At 46.1% G+C, this 17190-nt stretch overlaps 1 protein-coding gene across 3 annotated transcripts in view; it reads right to left on the reverse strand.

Annotated features, from left to right (window-relative positions):
- Positions 1 to 4091: 4091 nt before the first annotated feature.
- RGS19 (regulator of G protein signaling 19) overlaps positions 4092 to 17190 on the reverse strand; it is a 67410-nt gene continuing 54311 nt past the window's right edge. For all 3 annotated transcript variants that reach the window (XM_081868130.1, XM_081868129.1, XM_081868131.1), the window contains exons 4-6: positions 12909 to 12983; positions 7843 to 8077; positions 4092 to 6959 (exon numbers count right to left, since the gene is read on the reverse strand). In XM_081868130.1, coding sequence (XP_081724256.1) covers positions 6771 to 6959; positions 7843 to 8077; positions 12909 to 12983 — 499 coding nt within the window. In that variant the 3' untranslated portion in view covers positions 4092 to 6770. The remainder of the gene's footprint in view (positions 6960 to 7842; positions 8078 to 12908; positions 12984 to 17190) is intronic.

A 17190-nucleotide genomic window follows, 5' to 3' on the forward strand; every position in this document is an offset into this window, starting at 1 on the left:
GACCTTGACAGATTAGAGAACTGGGCCAAAACAAACAAGATGAATTTTAACAGGGAGAAATGTAAAGTATTGCACTTGGGCAAAAAAAATGAGAGGCACAAATACAAGATGGGTGACACCTGGCTTGAGAGCAGTACATGTGAAAAGGATCTAGGAGTCTTGGTTGATCACAAACTTGACATGAGCCAACAGTGTGACGCGGCAGCTAAAAAAGCCAATGCAATTCTGGGCTGCATCAATAGGAGTATAGCATCTAGATCAGTGTTTCCCAACCTTGTGCCTGCAGCTGTTTTTGGACTACAATTCCCATCATCCCTTGCCACTGGTCTTGCTAGTCAGGGATGATGGGAGTTGTAGTTCAAAAACAGCTGGAGGCACAAGGTTGGGAAACACTGATCTAGATCAAGGGAAGTAATAGTGCCACTGTATTCTGCTCTGGTTAGACCTCACCTGGAGTACTGTGTCCAGTTCTGGGCACCACAGTTCAAGAAGGACACTGACAAACTGGAACGTGTCCAGAGGAGGGCAACCCAAATGGTCAAAGGCCTGGAAACGATGCCTTATGAGGAACGGCTAAGGGAGCTGGGCATGTTTAGCCTGGAGAAGAGGAGGTTAAGGGGTGATATGATAGCCATGTTCAAATATATAAAAGGATGTCACATAGAGGGGGGAGAAAGGTAGTTTTCTGCTGCTCCAGAGAAGCGGACACGGAGCAATGGTTCCAAACTACAAGAAAGAAGATTCCACCTAAACATTAGGAAGAACTTCCTGACAGTAAGAGCTGTTCGACAGTGGAATTTGCTGCCAAGGAGTGTGGTGGAGTCTCCTTCTTTGGAGGTCTTTAAGCAGAGGCTTGACAACCATATGTCAGGAGTGCTCTGATGGTGTTTCCTGCTTGGCAGGGGGTTGGACTCGATGGCCCTTGTGGTCTCTTCCAACTCTATGATTCTATGAAATTTAGCCCGTCTGTCTCACCATGAGAAAATGTACTTATCCCGGTCGGCTAACTTGAAAATATCATGCAATGCAGGCTTGTTCCTTTTTGAAGCCATTTGCCCCAACTGTTGTGATGCATCTCAAGTTTTCATCTGCCTTTTGTGCCACGGTCCTACGGAGCTGTGTAGGAAGCACATTTGATTTTAAAAGGCTGGGGACAATATTTTGTCCATTCCCCAGGCACGACTTGTTTACCCATTCACCCAATACTTGAGTGAACACCGAAGTTCCCAAAATGCTTGTGTCTGAGAAGGTACATTTAAAACAATACTTAGACTTCCTCTGTCTCTTCTTTCACACTGTCATTTGCATTGCATTTACCACTCCTTTGAGTGTGGCATAGGGTCTTTTGATACTTGCTGTCATAAATCAGATTCGTACTCTCAGCGTCAGGCAATCCAGACTTCTGGTGTCAAATACTATAGCGTGGAGCAAGGATGGCTCTCAGATGAGCAACATTTCTTATATTGTGAATCTTCAAATTAAGAATTCTGTTTTGTTTTCCTCTAAAAGTCAGGGTGGGACGCGGGTGGCGCTGTGGGCTAAACCACAGAGCCTAGGACTTGCCGATCAGAAGGTCGGCGGTTCGAATCCCTGCGACGGGATAAACTCCCGTTGCTCAGTCCCTGCTCCTGCCAACCTAGCAGTTCGAACGCACGTCAAAGTGCAAGTAGATAAATAGGTACTGCTCTGGCGGGAAGGTAAACGGCGTTTCCGTGCGCTGCTCTGGTTCGCCAGAAGCGGCTTCGTCATACTGGCCACATGACCTGGAAGCTGTACCAGAAGCCGGCCGAGCTCCCTCGGCCAACAAAGCGAGATGAGCGCCACAACCCAAGTCGGTCACGACTGGACCTAATGGTCAGGGGTCCCTTTACCTTTAAAAGTCAGGGTAGGCTTATGAAAAGTTGTTAAACAACATACCGGTACTAAATGTGAAAGTGTCCACCCTCACTAAGAACTGAAGATTTCATTGGGTTTCATATACTGCACAGTGGTACCTCAGGTTACATATGCTTCAGGTTACAGACTCCGCTAACCCATAAATAGTACTTCAGGTTAAGAACTTTGCTTCAGGTTGAGAGCAGAAATCGTGCTCTGGTGGTGTAGCAGCAGGAGGAGGCCCCATTAGCTAAAGTGGTGCTTCAGGTTAAGAACAGTTTCAGGTTAAGAACGGACCTCCGGAAGGAAGTAAGCACTCAACCCAAGGTACCACTGTAGTAACTTTACATTTTGGGAATCCAAGAAGAAAGGGGAGTTGGAGCTTGTTGTAAAACATTGCAGATTGTAGACCACAACCTGCCTGAATACCACTGACTGATTGTTTTATGAAAAGTGCCCATTCACCCCAGTGAATAACACCCATCATTAATATTGGAGAAACCACATAGGGAGACTTCCTGTGGCAAACCTGCTCTCCATCCTGAGCACTGGAGAGTCTAGCACGACATTAGTGTGCTATACTTCTTTTTTAAATTGAAAATGGCCCAATTGGAAGGTTGGGTGGGGAGAGGCCATGTAGCCACATCAGCCCAGTAAGAACAATTAGCAGGGTGATCTCTTGACCATTCCCCCAAACATTTCTCTCTCTCATACACGAACCAGATCCTTTATATCCACAGACCTCGTACCTGATCCACGTTTGCAGGAAAAGCTTTGGTCAGAAGAGTGCTGGAACTCAGATGCATTTCTGCTGCTTTTAGGCAACCACAACACAGCATTAAGAAGCAATGTGTGTGTGGTTGTGTCTTCATTCCTTGGTGGAGCACTCAGATAATCACCACCTCCGTGTTCAAAGCAGCATAACGTACAGCCACCCCAGAACATGGAACATAACCCCACATTTTGTTGCCTGTTCCCCAAAATCAGTGTGGCAGGTGGGCCATAAATTTTTTTTGCATGGATCTGGCAGATGCCTGCCGAAGTAAATTCTCTAGATATTGAGCCAACATCACCTACAGGGGAATTTTATTTTCCCCTATAGTTACTGTGACACAGCTTCACCTCTTGGCTTTCCCACTCAATGCACAGCACAAACACTAGCCATATTCCTTAACCCAAAGGGACAAGACTCACAGAAGCGCTATGACTGTTGCAGCCCATTAAGAGAGTTGGGTGCTGATGAGGCACTTTGCCACGTTGCTTTGAGTTTTCAATTTATGACATGGGAATAAGAACGATCTACATCACAGGGTTGTTGTGAGTAGAAGACAAAGCACCTCGTAATTATGCTGCGTAAGAGGAATCTGCCAAATATATATATACAGTGGTGCCTCGCAAGACGAAATTAATCCGTTCCGTGAGGCTCTTCGTATAGCGTTTTTTTCGTCTTGCGAAGCAAGCCCATTGACAGCTTAGCAGATTAGCGCTATTAGCGGTTTAGCGGCTTTTAGCGGATCAGCTGATAAGCGGCTTAGGGCTTAGGAAAAGGGGAAAAAAAGGGAAAAAACCCCGCAGGAACTCACAAGACATTTTCGTCCTGCGAAGCAAGCCCATAGGGAAATTCGTTTTGCGAAGCACCTCCAAAACGGAAAACCCTTTCGTCTAGCGGGTTTTCCGTCTTGCGAGGCGTTCGTCTTGCGGGGCACCACTGCATATTACATGTTGCAGTATGGAATCCTTCTGTCTAGTGTTTCAGCTACCCAGCCATGCTTCCTTCCTGGATATTCAATTGCATTCACTGTTTTCAGTTCCCCATGCTACAACAGACAGCATTCCAGTCCAATCGAGCATACTCAGCCCTCCTTGAGCTGTTTTGGAGTTGTCCCTCATTTCTTTTCCTAAAAAAAAAAAAAAAGAATTCTTTTTTGCATTTCTGCAAACCTCTGCATTCCACGAACACACCAGTATGTAGGAACTGGCACTCAAGAGAAAGATTTTGTTGTCACTACATCTATATCAATGCAAGAGTCAGAACTGATCTGCCCAGTCTGAATCAGGAAAGATGTATCCTAACAGAGCTACAGTACTCTCTCGCAAAGTGCCATTTCCTTTCCAGAATTAAAGACACTCAGCCTATTCACACTGTTGTAATTACTTGAGGTCACTTGCTGCAATTCTCACATTTCTCGCACCTGTAAAAAAATAATAATCCTCAATTGACACAAACGGCCTTTATTACTTCTGGTGGAAGAGAGTTCCACAGGTCAAAAAAGGGTTTGTTGTGTGTGTGAAGCCTGCCATGATGTGAACGTGTGCCCTCTGAGTGTTGTGTGGAAAGAGGGAAAAGGGAAACCCAATTGCTCCTTTTAAGACTCTCCAAGGCCAGTTTCACGAAGTGCAGGTGTTACCAGGCAGAAACGAGAGAACTGCAAATAAAAGACAGTTGAGAAGGAGCTCGAGTCTTACTGGCTCTCCAACATCGGTGTGGGGTGGCGGCGACACAGAGGCCTCAACATCATTGCATATTGTGGCTTGATGAAAGCATGATTTCAACAGACATCCACGCCCATCTTTCGGAAGAGGCCGTGGCAAACAGGCTGTGGTCGTGACACAAGTTCCAATTTTGGCACCCAGCATCAAACAATATAAGCTTTTGAGATCATGGGGGGGGGGGGGGGGAGAGAAGAACAAAAGGAGGATGTTCCATCTTTGATGGAAGAAGACACAAAACCAGCTGCACATCTAGTGTGAGGAAGATTCCACAAGGTGGCATTGCCCCAGGCAGATGCCCACTGGGACCTGGCATAGTTCAGGTGAAGGTTTCACTTTTGGAAACACTGCATGAACAGAACAAGAAGGGCAGCCGTCTCACTCCATGCAAGGAGTTTCTACCAAGGAAGCGTCTCTCCCTTTTTGTGGATACAGCTTCTCCCGTTACTGCAACGGTATGATGGGAGAAACCAAATCTGGTGGGACGCCTGTCTCCTCAAGAGGAGACCGCGAGGAGATATGATGGCCATCTTCAAATATCTAATGAGCTGCCGCATGGAAGATGGAGCAAGCTGGTTTTCTCCTGCTCCTATGAGGACAGGACCCGAACCAACTGCTTCGTGTTACAAGGAGATTTTGACTAAACAGGAGGAAGAACTTTCTGGTGGCAACAGCTGTTCAACGGTGGAATGGACTCCTTCCGGGAGTCTTTAAGCAGTGGCTGGATGGCCACCTGCCTAGTTGCTTTAGTTGAGGTTCTTGCATTGCAGGGTTTTGGACTAGATGGTCCTCAAGGTCCCTTCAAACTCTGCATTTATGATTAAAAGGAACCACAGCCCTATCTGAGAGGCGTGTGTGACACCCTTAAGCTTTAGGCTTCCTTGGAGGTTGTTGCTAAGCAACCCAGCCTCTGAGACGGGCCACCCCATCCCATATCCCATAGTCCCATCTCACTCACTCAGCCTACTTCTGTGGTTGAATTGCTGGAGAGAGGAGATGTTCTGTCTTCCTCCAATAGACACGACTGAGCTACTCCATTCTGCTCCAGCATGTACAGTGAGGACAGACCAGCTGGATCAAACCAACGGTCCATCTGTTCTAGCTTTCTGCTTCCTCCATGCTTAACCAGATGCTTCTAGGAAACTCACAAGCAGGACATGGAAGCAACAGCCTTCAGAGGCTCAAGGCCTCATCCTGGCATGACTGCTATGCCACGGAGTGCTGTAGCCTGGCAGAAAAGTTTCCTTCTCCATCCAAGTCTGCTCCCAAAAGAATAAGGTGGAACCCCCGTTTTCCACCTGCCAAACATTTCCTTCACCTTTCGAAAACGAGGTCTCAGTTCCAGAGCCTCACACCTCTCAGAATATGATGGGCTCCAACAAACATCTGCACCGCCGAAGGCCTCCTGAATCTTTGTAGGACGAACACGTAATCGTACTATGAATTCCCCTGTGCTGCTAACACATGGAAGCCTCCTGTACACTTCTGGGATCTCAGGAAATTTGGAAGTTTACTTCCGGGTTGCTTCTGGGAAGGGCAAAATCATGATTTGCACCAGGGAGGTCTGCTTTCAGTGGAACTCCTCAACAACCCTACCTATCCCCCCTCCAAGAGCTCTGAGGTCAAGCCCTCCTCAGTTTTCCCACATCAGAGATGACAGAAGCCTTCCCGAGGTCTGGCCCCAGCTGGAATAAATGCAACTTGGGGGAATAGAGAAAGCCTTTGAGTTGCACGGGACTCTTCTCTGGCCAAAAACCACCACCTACACCTGTGCAATTCAGAATATTCTTATGCTACACTCATATCGGTCTGACTGAAGCTTCCACCAGAACCATTTGAGATCTGCCACGGAAACAGCTCTTTTTTTTTTTTTAAACAGGGAAAACCAAACAAAACAGAAAAAAGACAGGAAGAACAATATTCAGAAGATGTGGATTTTGGCCTTTTTCTTTTCTTTCGCCATGTCGCCCAGGATTCTCTTGCCCCCTCCCAACCCCCACCCCTCCCTGCACCAGTTGGCCGATTCAGTACTTTTAGTTCTTCTGCGTGGTCAGCTAGCTTGCCAACACGGATTCAGTAGTAAAAGCAGAGGCCTGAGTTTTGAGGTTCATGTGATGGCAGGTGTCACCTTTCTGGCAGAAGAAGATGGGGCAGGTTTGCACGGAGTGAACTTCCTAGTAAGTTGGACCAGCACCTTGTTGTTCAGAACTGAGGCGGTTTTACAGGATTTGGCCCAGAATGCCATTTCAGGTCCCTTGGTTCTGTAAGACCAAGTGGGAGGTCCATATATATATATATATATTAAAAAACCCCAAAGTTAACACCTGCCGTATGAAAGGAGAACAGTCACTTCGTATTTTGCTTCTCTCTCCACCCTCCCCAGTGATGGCGGTGGCGGAAGGGGCTTAGGACTCTGAGGATGACCGAGAGACGCTCTGGAGCAGTGCTTTGTATACGGCCGAGTTCAGAAAACGGGGATAGGAGTCTCTATGCATGAGCGTGTAGATCTGTAGCTGTGCATCGTCGAAGGTGTGCGAGGACGGCTCCTGCATCTTGCGGTTGATGCCTTCGCGGACGCGGGAGTCCAGGCTGACCTGAGGGACAGGTGGGCGAGAGAAGCAACACACCTTTTAGGGGAAAGACGGGAAGCGAATCTGCTGGGGAGAAGGTCTGAGTGATGTCTAGTTTTCACCAGCTAAACATTGCGATATACAGTGCTACCTCTGGATGTGAACAGGATCCGTTCCGGAGCCCTGTTTGCATCCTGAGTAGAACACAACCCGCATCTGCGGGTCACGATTCGGCACTTCTGCACATGCGCGTGACGTCATTTTGAGCATCTGCGCATAAGTGAGCGGTGAAACCTGGAAGTAACCCATTCCGTTACTTCCGGGTTGTCGCAGAGAGCAACCTGAAAACGCTCAACCTGAAGCGACTTTAACCCAAGGTATGACTGTACTGATTTTTCACAATGTCTGCAATAAGGAAGCAAACAGGGTAATGTCCCAGACTTAGGGGTCTGTAAGCGACACATTTTTACTTATCTTTAACAAATTGTTACGACTGTTATTTTGTATTGCAGAGCAACAGGGGCGGCAGGAATCACGAGAAAAGGGATGGCCGTTTCTCCCCATATCACGGTTTTTTACACAGCACACACACATGATTCGCGAAATATTGCCATGTCAAATATTATGAAACCGTTATCATGATGTGGACTTCAAACCGATTTTGGATGACGTATCGATACACTGCCCAGCCCTACTGGGGACTACAGGGGAAATGGAAACATCAGCCAGGGGGAGGGAGGGAGGGAGGGAAGGAGCTGGGATAATAAAGTACATTATCAAATAACAGTTTTTAAGCATAGGTTGGGTAGCTACGATCTAGTTGAGATTCCTGCACTGTAGGGAGTGGGACTAGATGACCCTTGGGACGGGACCCCTTCCAAGTCAATAATTCTAGCTGCAAAGGTACCTCCTTGGGCGAGAGGATGGAGATATAATCTTCGTAGATCATCCGAGCCTTCTCGTCGATGGCGTGCTTGTTGCACTCGCTTTTGAGTTCCTCGCAAGCCAGCCAAAAGAGCATGTTCTCCTCGCTGTACTCAGTCCGTAAGAATTCCCGGAACACGTTCCTGCCGGCTGGGTTCTTCATCAACTTGTCAAAAGACTGGGACCAGCCCTTGACTTCCTCAGTCGTCGGCTTGGCGCTGAAGGGGTAGCCCTCCCACCAGGCAGAGGCAAAGGCAGCGCAGGAGGAGCCGCAGGGAACAAGATGGGGGAGAAAAGGAGTTATTTCAGTCCCTTCGGCCTGCTCTCAGTCTCCCCCAGTGTGCTTGCTCAAGGGGAGAGATTCTGTTTGGCATGCAGTAGGTCCCAGGCTGAATCTCTATCATCTCCAGGTAGGTAGGAAAGGCCCCCTGCCTGGAACCCTGGCCTACAATATAGAGCCAGGTACTGAGACTGCGGGTGGCGCTGTGGGCTAAACCACAGAGCCTAGGGCTTGCCAATCAGAAGGTCGGCAGTTCGAATCCCCGCGATGGGGTGAGCTCCTGTTGCTCAGTCCCTGCTCCTGCCAACCTAGCAGTTCATAAGCACGTCAAAGTGCAAGTAGATAAATAGGTACCTCTCCGGCGGAAAGGTAAATGGCATTTCCATGCACTGCTCTGGTTCGCCAGAAGCGGCTTAGTCATGCTGGCCACATGACCCGGAAGCTGTATGCTGGCTCCCTCGGCCAATAAAGCGAGATGAGCGCTGCAACCCCAGAGTTGGCCACGACTGGACCTAATGGTCAGGGGTCCCCTTTACCCTTTCTGAGACTGCTGACAGGCAGTGTGGAGCAGTGGTTAAAGTGCTCGACTAGGGCCTGGGAGGCCAGGGTTCAGTTCCCCACTTGGCCATGAAGCTTGCTGGGTGTTCTTGGGCCAGTCACTCACTCACACACTCACTCACTCCCAGCCTAGCCTACCTCACAGGGTTGTTGAGGGGATATAATGGGTTGGGGAGAGAACTGTTGGCTTATTCTGTTCCACCTTAAGGAACAGGCATGATTGTTGTGTGTCACATGTCTGTTTACACTCCAGCACAGCTTGCTGGGAACTTCCGTTTGTGTATAGCTTATGCTTTAGCTGTCTTGCTTTGGGCATGAAGGAGATCAGAAATGTTTCCTTTTGTCCTGATGTACGCTGAATAAACTGCTTGCAAATAGGCTCTCACAGCCTCTCCTGCCACTTCCGTGGTCCTAAATGGAGTAACTTTGCGCCCCTGAAGGACCAGGTGCGCAGACTGGGAGTCATTTTGGACTCACAGCTGTCCATGGAGGCGCAGGTCAATTCCGTGTCCAGGGCGGTTGTCTACCAGCTCCATCTGGCATGAGGCCTGAGACCCTCCCTGCCCGCAGACTGTCTCGCCAGAGTGGTGCATGCTCTAGTTATCTCCCGCTTGGACTACTGCAATGCGCTCCACGTGGGGCTACCTTTGAAGGGGACCCGGAAACTGCAACTAATCCAGAATGCGGCAGCTAGACTGGTGACTGGGGGCGGCCGCCGAGACTACATAACACTGGTCCTGAAAGATCTGAATTGCCTCCCAGTACATTTCTGAGCATAATTCGAAGTGTTGGTGCTGACCTTTAAAGCCCTAAAGGTCCTGTATACCTGAAGGAGCATCTCCACCCCCATCGTTCAGCCCGGACACTGAGATCCAGCGCCGAGGGCCTTCTGGCGGTTCCCTCATTGCGAGAAGTGAGGTGATGGGGAACCATACAGAGGGCCTTCTCGGTAGTGGCACCCACCCTGTGGAACACCCTCCCTTCAGATGTGAAGGAAATAAGCAGATATCCTATCTTTAAAATACATCTTAAGGCAGCCCTCTTTAGGGAAGTTTTTAATATTTAATGCTGTATTGTTTTTAACACTCAATTGGGAGCCGCCCAGAGTGACTGGGGAAACTCAGCCAGATGGGCGGGTTATAAATAATAAATTAGTATATTATTATTATTATTATTATTATTATTATTATTATTATTATATCAGGGTTTCCCAAACATGGGTCTCCAGCTGTTTTTAGACTACAACTCCCATCATCCCTGACAACTGGCCCTGCTAGCTAGGGATGATGGGAGTTGTAGTCCAACAACAGCTGGAGACCCAAGTTTGGGAAACCCTTGGCAAAATGGACCAGGGGTCTAACTCAGTGTTAAGGTAGCTTCCTATGCTTTAACTACAGTTCTGAAAAATGAGCTTGCAGGACTGCACTGGGCCCTGAGTTACGGCAAGCTCACACATGGTCACTGACTTTCTGAAGATCCATTTATGGCTTTTTAATGTGCAAAAGGGGCAGAGATATTCCACACACACACACCACCCATGTCTCATGTGCTTCTTTCCTCTCTCTCTTTATGAATTTCACACTTCTTACTGGATTGCTATTTTAACTGCAAGACAAAGTCTTGAAAATTAAAATGGAAAGAAGAAAGGATCTAGAAACCTCACCCTCTCTGGCCAGCTGAACTCTGGCCCTATCCCACCCTCCGATTCCAAATGTCGCTTTTTGGTTTCTGAGATTTCATCACGCACCCACCTTTGAGCTTATTAAGGACTAGAAACATGCTTTTTTTTAAAAAAAAAAAAAGAATGTAGAACTGTTGATTATTATTATTATTAAAAAATTAAGTCTCCATACAAGACTTAACATCTATACATGCAGTTGTGCTTTAGCTCGATGCTTGGCAATTGTCCTAAAAAGATTCAATAAAGTCTGTAATAAAAAAGAAGTTTGTCTTCCCTAACATAGAACCCCCCAGATGTTTGCAAGTACAGCTCACACCAGTCCCAGCTGTCACCACTGGGGAACCAACACCACACTGGGGAAGCCTGTGTTCTAAGCTAATGCCAATTTATTTGGGGAAAGGCTGTAGCTCAGCAGTACAGGATCAGCTTTGAATGCAGGGGTCTCCACCAGGGAGAAGAGTCGGTGGAAGAAGATTGGAAGAAATTTAAAGACTACTTACATAAATACTGCAAAATTAATGAATGTTAGAATGATGTCGGAATGAAGTTAAGTGGTTTTAGCAGCAATGTTATAAAGGAGTATATAAAAATGGATTGTTATTAGGTGAGAATGTAAAGTTATAATACATCAAGGTAAAGGATTAAGATAAAAACAAGGAGGGAAAGGATTTGCTGAATTAACTAACTGAACTGGAATACAAAAAAGGGAGGTGTGAGGAGGTCAGGGAAACAAGCAAACGAAAGACAAGATATGAAAAGATTGATTTGTTTTTAACTGTTTTTATTTTTTTGTACTTTGTATTTTTTCTTTTCTTTTCTTTTCTCCCCTTCTTTTTCTTATTCTGTAATCTTTTTTCCGAAACTTTAATAAATATCTTTTTTTAAAAAAATGAATGCAGGGGTCTCCAGGCAGGGATGGGATAGTTGCTTCCAATGAGTGTAGACAATATTGAGCTAGATGGATAAATTGGTGGTCTGAGTGAGGCACCTTCCTATTTTCCTTTGCTTCCAGAGGGCCAAGTCAAGCACTTTAAAAACCCACTTTCGGGGGGGAAATCCCATCAATAAAAGAATGGCAAATCAAATTTTGTGAATCTATATATATATATTTGGCAAGATTCACAGCATTCTTCAGGGGACAATCGGCCCCAAAATTAGTAAAAGAATGGGATTGTGTTAAAGAATATATGAAAAAACATTGTTCTGGAGTAAGTATATCAGTATGCAACGAATGAAGCTTTGCAGGGTTAAAGAAATTGAAAAATGGTGCAAGAGGTATAAAGATAAAGGTAATCTACACTAGACACAACAATACGGAAAGATTAAGAACTATGAGGTCTCAGAACAAAGGAAAGAAGTCAATATGTGTATATGTATGTATGTGGGTTAAAGAACAGAGCCTAGGACTTGCCAATCAGAAGGTCGGCAGTTCGAATCCCCACGATGGGGTGAGCTCGTGTTGCTCGGTCCCTGCTCCTGCCAACCTAGCAGTTCAAAAGCACGTCAAAGTGCAAGTAGATAAATAGGTCCCGCTCAGGCGGGAAGGTAAACGGTGTTTCCGTGCGCTGCTCTGGTTTGCCAGAAGCGGCTTAGTCATGCTGGCCACATGACCCAGAAGCTGTACGCCGGCCAGTAAAATGAGATGAGCGCCGCAACCGACTGGACCTAATGGTCAGGGGTTCCTTTACCTTTACCTATGGTTTTCTTTGTAGGTGTGATTTTTCTTATTGTTTTTTTCCTTCTTTTTTTATCTTTGTTTTTTGTTTTGTTTTGTCTTTTTTGTTCTGCTTTGTTTTGGACTTTATGTTTGTAATCTATTTTTAAAAATAATAAAAACAAAACAAAAACCCACTTTCAGCCCATGCAAGCTAGCTCAGTCGTTAAGAGCACGAGACTCTTAAACTCAGGGTTGTGAGTTGAAGCCCCATGTTTGGGCAGGAAGATTCCTGCATCTCACGGGGTTGGACTAGATGACCCTCATGGTCCCTTCCAACTTTACGGTTCTATGATGTCGGTGTACTTAACTCTCCCACTGAAAGTGATCAAACTTGGAAGGCACTTCTTCACTTTAGCTGGGTCATGCACTTTTTGTGTAGAGATTTACCTCTGCTCCCCACAGCTCCAAAGGAGCCCGGAGGAAACCTATCAACGGATAAAAACCAGTCGCTAAAAAAAAGCCACTAAAATGCATCCGTAAAAACCAGTGAACAGTGCCACAGCCATTAAAAACCCTATAAAAACCAGAAAAGAACAACAGGACCTCGGTGGAATCTCAGAAAACTAAAGTTAACTCCCCAAATATTTGCCAGGGAATGGTGGTTCTTTCGTATCTCCAGAGAAACAAACAAGCTGAAAGACAGACCTGTTGAACTTGCCCATCTGGGGAGTAAATTGTTTTGGTGAGGGTGCCACCACCAAAAAGGCCCTGCCCGTTGTCCTGGCAATTCCTCAGCATGGCTCGCTATGGACAGGTTGATGGTGAAAATTCTGAGTGCACAAGAGCTGCCACCACGGCAAAGAGTGAACTCACCAGGCTTCACAGTTTGGAATGGGCTCCAGTTTGGTGTCTCGCGATGCCCTCCACGCCCGCTCACGATCTTCATTCCTAGTATCAAAATGAAAAGATTGCAAATAGGGCAGGGTGTGTACAGCATCAAGAATGAAGTTATGGAGAAGCTTCAAACATATGCACATGCTTCCCACCAGCCTTCCTTATGAATGAATTTTATTATTTTGGTCACAGACCAGTTCCACGTACAATATCAAGGAAGTCATAAAACACAATAGAGATACATTTGAATTTGCAATTAGGTATAACAGGGACAATACAGATATAGCAACAGTTATATATATATATAAATTAAAACTTAGTCCCTAACATATAACCTAAAATTATCATTTAAAACTGTAACCGTTATGATAGCACAGCTTGTTCCCCAAGTTTTATGCCAATTGCACAGAATTTGGCTGCCCTTAACGTGATCTCAGGATCCTTGTCCTCTACCAGGGATTTTAGACATTGAAGTTCGGATTCATTTGGAGATTTTTGCATAGCAGGGGTGATAAATACTGAGTGTATATCCCCGTAGAAATGGCAGCGTAACAAGGCACACCCTACCTTATGAGTAAAGTTCAAACTACATGTTAATCAGAGTTGATTCTATGCATTGCCTCCCCCCCAAAACCCAAACCCAACTGGGAAAAGCTGCTTAACCCCTTTCCACTCCCCCCCCCCAACAAGTGTAAAAGCATCCGGGGAGGTCCGTTTTGAGCTGAAAAATGACGAGGGAGAGATTGATTAAGCACCTTGCAGCCTTCTGCACAGATGCAGCTCACGCCAGGGCTGCTGTGTTTTGAAAACGAAGCAGAGAGAGAGAGAGAGAAAAGAATGGATAAACTCCACATCAGAGGCAGACTGAGACTCAAGAGCTTATATATAGAAAACTTAGGGAAGGAAATGTGCAGCTGTCTTTACCAAAGCTGACCAGTAGAGGTCAGTGTTCTCTCACAATTAAAGCAGGCAGCGGTTTCACTAGCAAATACTGTATAAGAAGTTTGAAGGCTGCTCCAGGGAGTGAAACTTTTTACCGCTATGTTGGCTTGGAGGTGATGCCCACAGCCAAAGGAAGACAAGCATGAACCGTAACTGTTAGAAGTCGCTGGATGAGACAAGTGTCTGAAATCTTGGAGTGCAGCTGCCAGTCAGTGTGGACAATACTGAGCTGGGTGGACCAACAGTCCAGATTCCTATTTTTCATTATACTTATTGTTGTTTAGTCATTTAGTCATGTCCGACTCTCCTTGTGCCCTCCATCTTTCCCAATACGGACTATACGGACCTTTGTTGGCAAGGTGATGTCTCTGCTTTTTAAGATGCTGCCTAGGTTTGTCATATCCCAAGCTTATTCCAAAAGAGCCCCTTTTCCTGCTGTTCAGTCCTACTCTCAGCTGTTCCCCTGCAATGTTCGCGTGCCTGGGCAGCTATGTACAAGGCAGGATTTTCAAAAGCAGGGGAGGAAAACTTTCAATTGCCAAAATTCCCTCTTCTACCTACAAAATGAGCCCTGCTCTCTTCTGCATCAATTCCAGTGTTAAAAGTCTCAGAACAATTCTCTCTGTGCTGACCAGGGAACAGCTGAGAGTGGGGCTGCACTGCAGGAAAAGGGACTCTTTTGGAAGAAGCATGGGGTACGAAATTAATGAAAAATTATCTGGACCAACCCCCTGCTGCTTGGCTGATCGGGGGGAGGGTATGCTGTAGGGCATGTGAGACTAGGCAGTGGGCTAGAAGCAGCCTAGGGAGCACAGATTGAACAAGAAATAGTGAAGCAAAGAGGTACTCGCATTGTGTTAAAAATAGATCAGCCAGACAGCAATGGAGAATAAGAAGGTGAGGTTTATTGCCAGGCAATAAGGTACCCAGTTGGAATATTTTCCAAAGAACTGGGGACCCCGATTGACAGAATTCCAGAGGTCTTTATACCTGAGCAGAACACAGCAAATCATTGATCATGAGACAATCAGGAAGGATTCATAATATTGTCAGCGAGAATCAGCCAATCAGCAAGCGGTTGTCACGCAACTTGACCCCCGGTCAAACCTTGGTCGGCACCGGATTCTACTTCTGCTTTCCGATGCTTGTAGTGACGCTCTGTCTAACCTTTCCCCCAGTAATGACAGGACAGGGAGCTTGGACATTTTGTGGTTTTGCTCTTCCTGTTCTGTGGATTAATTTAGCCTGCATCTGAGGGGATTTTGTACCAGAATCTCTGATTCATGTCTTTCCCCCTTGTCCGGAGTGCACAGATATTTAGGGGAAAGGTCGGCTCCTAATTTCTTGCCGTTTCAAGCAGTTTGCAGCACAGCTTCCCTTTTGATTCAAAATGAATTATAAAGTACTGTAATCCTTGATTTGTATAAGCATATGTGGATATATATTGAATATATTGAATATATTGGTTTCTGATAACTGATTATGTGGATAGCATAGGGGTAGCCCTTCTCCCTTGCCTCATTCCCCCCTTTTCAAGCTCAGAGAGAAGATTCATCTGACTCCTGAGCTTGAACACCACTCAAGACATCAGAATAAACCGTTGCTTCCTGCAATGGGGCCTGTTCCTGCACCGGAACCGGTTCCCTATGCATTCGCTCGTAACCATCGTCTTCCTCTGGCTCATCTGGCGCTGGTGGCAAAGCTCGATATATTGCCAGAATCTGAGGGTCAGTGAGATGTTTAACATTGCGGGCTATCATTCCTCTAAGCAAAGACAGACAACAAGGGATTACAGAAAGAAACAACAGAAAAACAATTCCTCCTATAGCTAAGGCGGTCAGAAGGCCATGCACCCACCCCTCTCCTGGGATCCATGACCACATCTTTCCCCAGGGATTCTGAGAGGGTGTGTTGTCAACTACCAGGGATTGAAGTTTTTCCAATTCATCCTCGATTGTTTTGTTAAGGTCGTGGAACTTAACCTGGCATTGACCTTTTGGGACAATTTTACAAAAACCGCCTGAACGTGCAAGGAGGTAGTCTAAAACCAATCTATGGGTCATCGTCAGTTGGTTCAAATCCTCAACCTCTGACTGCAAAGAGCGCAAGACATGGGTGGTGGCATTGATAATTTTTTCCAGCCTGCATGTAAGAGCAAACAGTGCTTTCTTATTTTGCTCGGAAACTACTCTTGGGTAAATTCCATTGAGAGGAATCCTATAAATCCACCCCCAACGCTCCCTACAGAATTTGTCAGATAAATTTCATCTTCACAGTGTTCGCCTAGGGCCGCCCTTTTCCGTCTGCTTGCAAGACGAGGTACCATGTGGTTGACCTCCACTGCAACCGGAAAGGTGAATGCCCCTACACCGACACACTGGAATTTCCTGGGTGGAAATTTGTCGCCAATCCATCATATAGAAACCAGAGGTTAGGATCTTTAATCATCCAACCAGAACAAATGGACCCTTGTCCGGTGAAATTAACTGAATACTGAGGAAAGTATGGGTATAAATCTGATGAGGTCGTATTGCCCTGGTAGGAGGCATTGTGGGATCCCCAAAGCCAAAATTTATCCGAGCATTGGGTATAATTTCCCAGCCATCCTTTGTCAATGTGGTACTTAACTTGGGGCCAATACTTCCATTTGGAATTCCATAGTCCAGTGGCATGACAACAAAAACATAGACCTTTTGTGGTTCTGGTATATCTGATATATCGATAGGGGATGTCATTCATTTCAGTAGGTGGGGCTGCAAAGAGACCACTCTGATTGTAAAGTAGGCCTGCCAAAACAACATCAGGATCCTTGATTAATCCTGGTATAAGGGACATGTCTGCTACCTTCCTTGGGTGTTCATAATATAGGGTAGCATTCTCCCCATATATCTGGAACATGTGTTCAGCATGGTTTATAAAGACATTACCTACTACCATTGGGCCTCTCTGGAGCCACAAGCACATCAATATCAACAGAAGCTTCATTTTCATTTTCCCCATGTATGCCTTCAAGGTTGAACCTTATCAGTTCTGGCTCTAGGTCGATGTTAATACTGTGATCCTTCTTGTATAAACAAAATACAATGATCAGGACCAGAAGGAGCGAAATTGCAACAATTAAATAAGGTAGCAGGTACCAGAACATACCCTTCAGTGAGATATAGCCTCCCGCTCGGCCGCACCCAGTGGACTTATTGGTGGTCCCCAGGTTCTGATCGAACTGGTGAGGTCAACTCACACTGTATACACTCTGCAACTGCTACCTTGAAGGGACCTGTGGGTGGTGGAGGAAATACAGCTACAGTGACCAGTATAGCAC

The sequence above is a fragment of the Podarcis erhardii genome, assembly GCF_964252035.2.
Source record: "Podarcis erhardii genome assembly, chromosome: 6".
In the NCBI taxonomy this organism is placed as follows: Eukaryota; Metazoa; Chordata; class Lepidosauria; order Squamata; family Lacertidae; genus Podarcis; species Podarcis erhardii.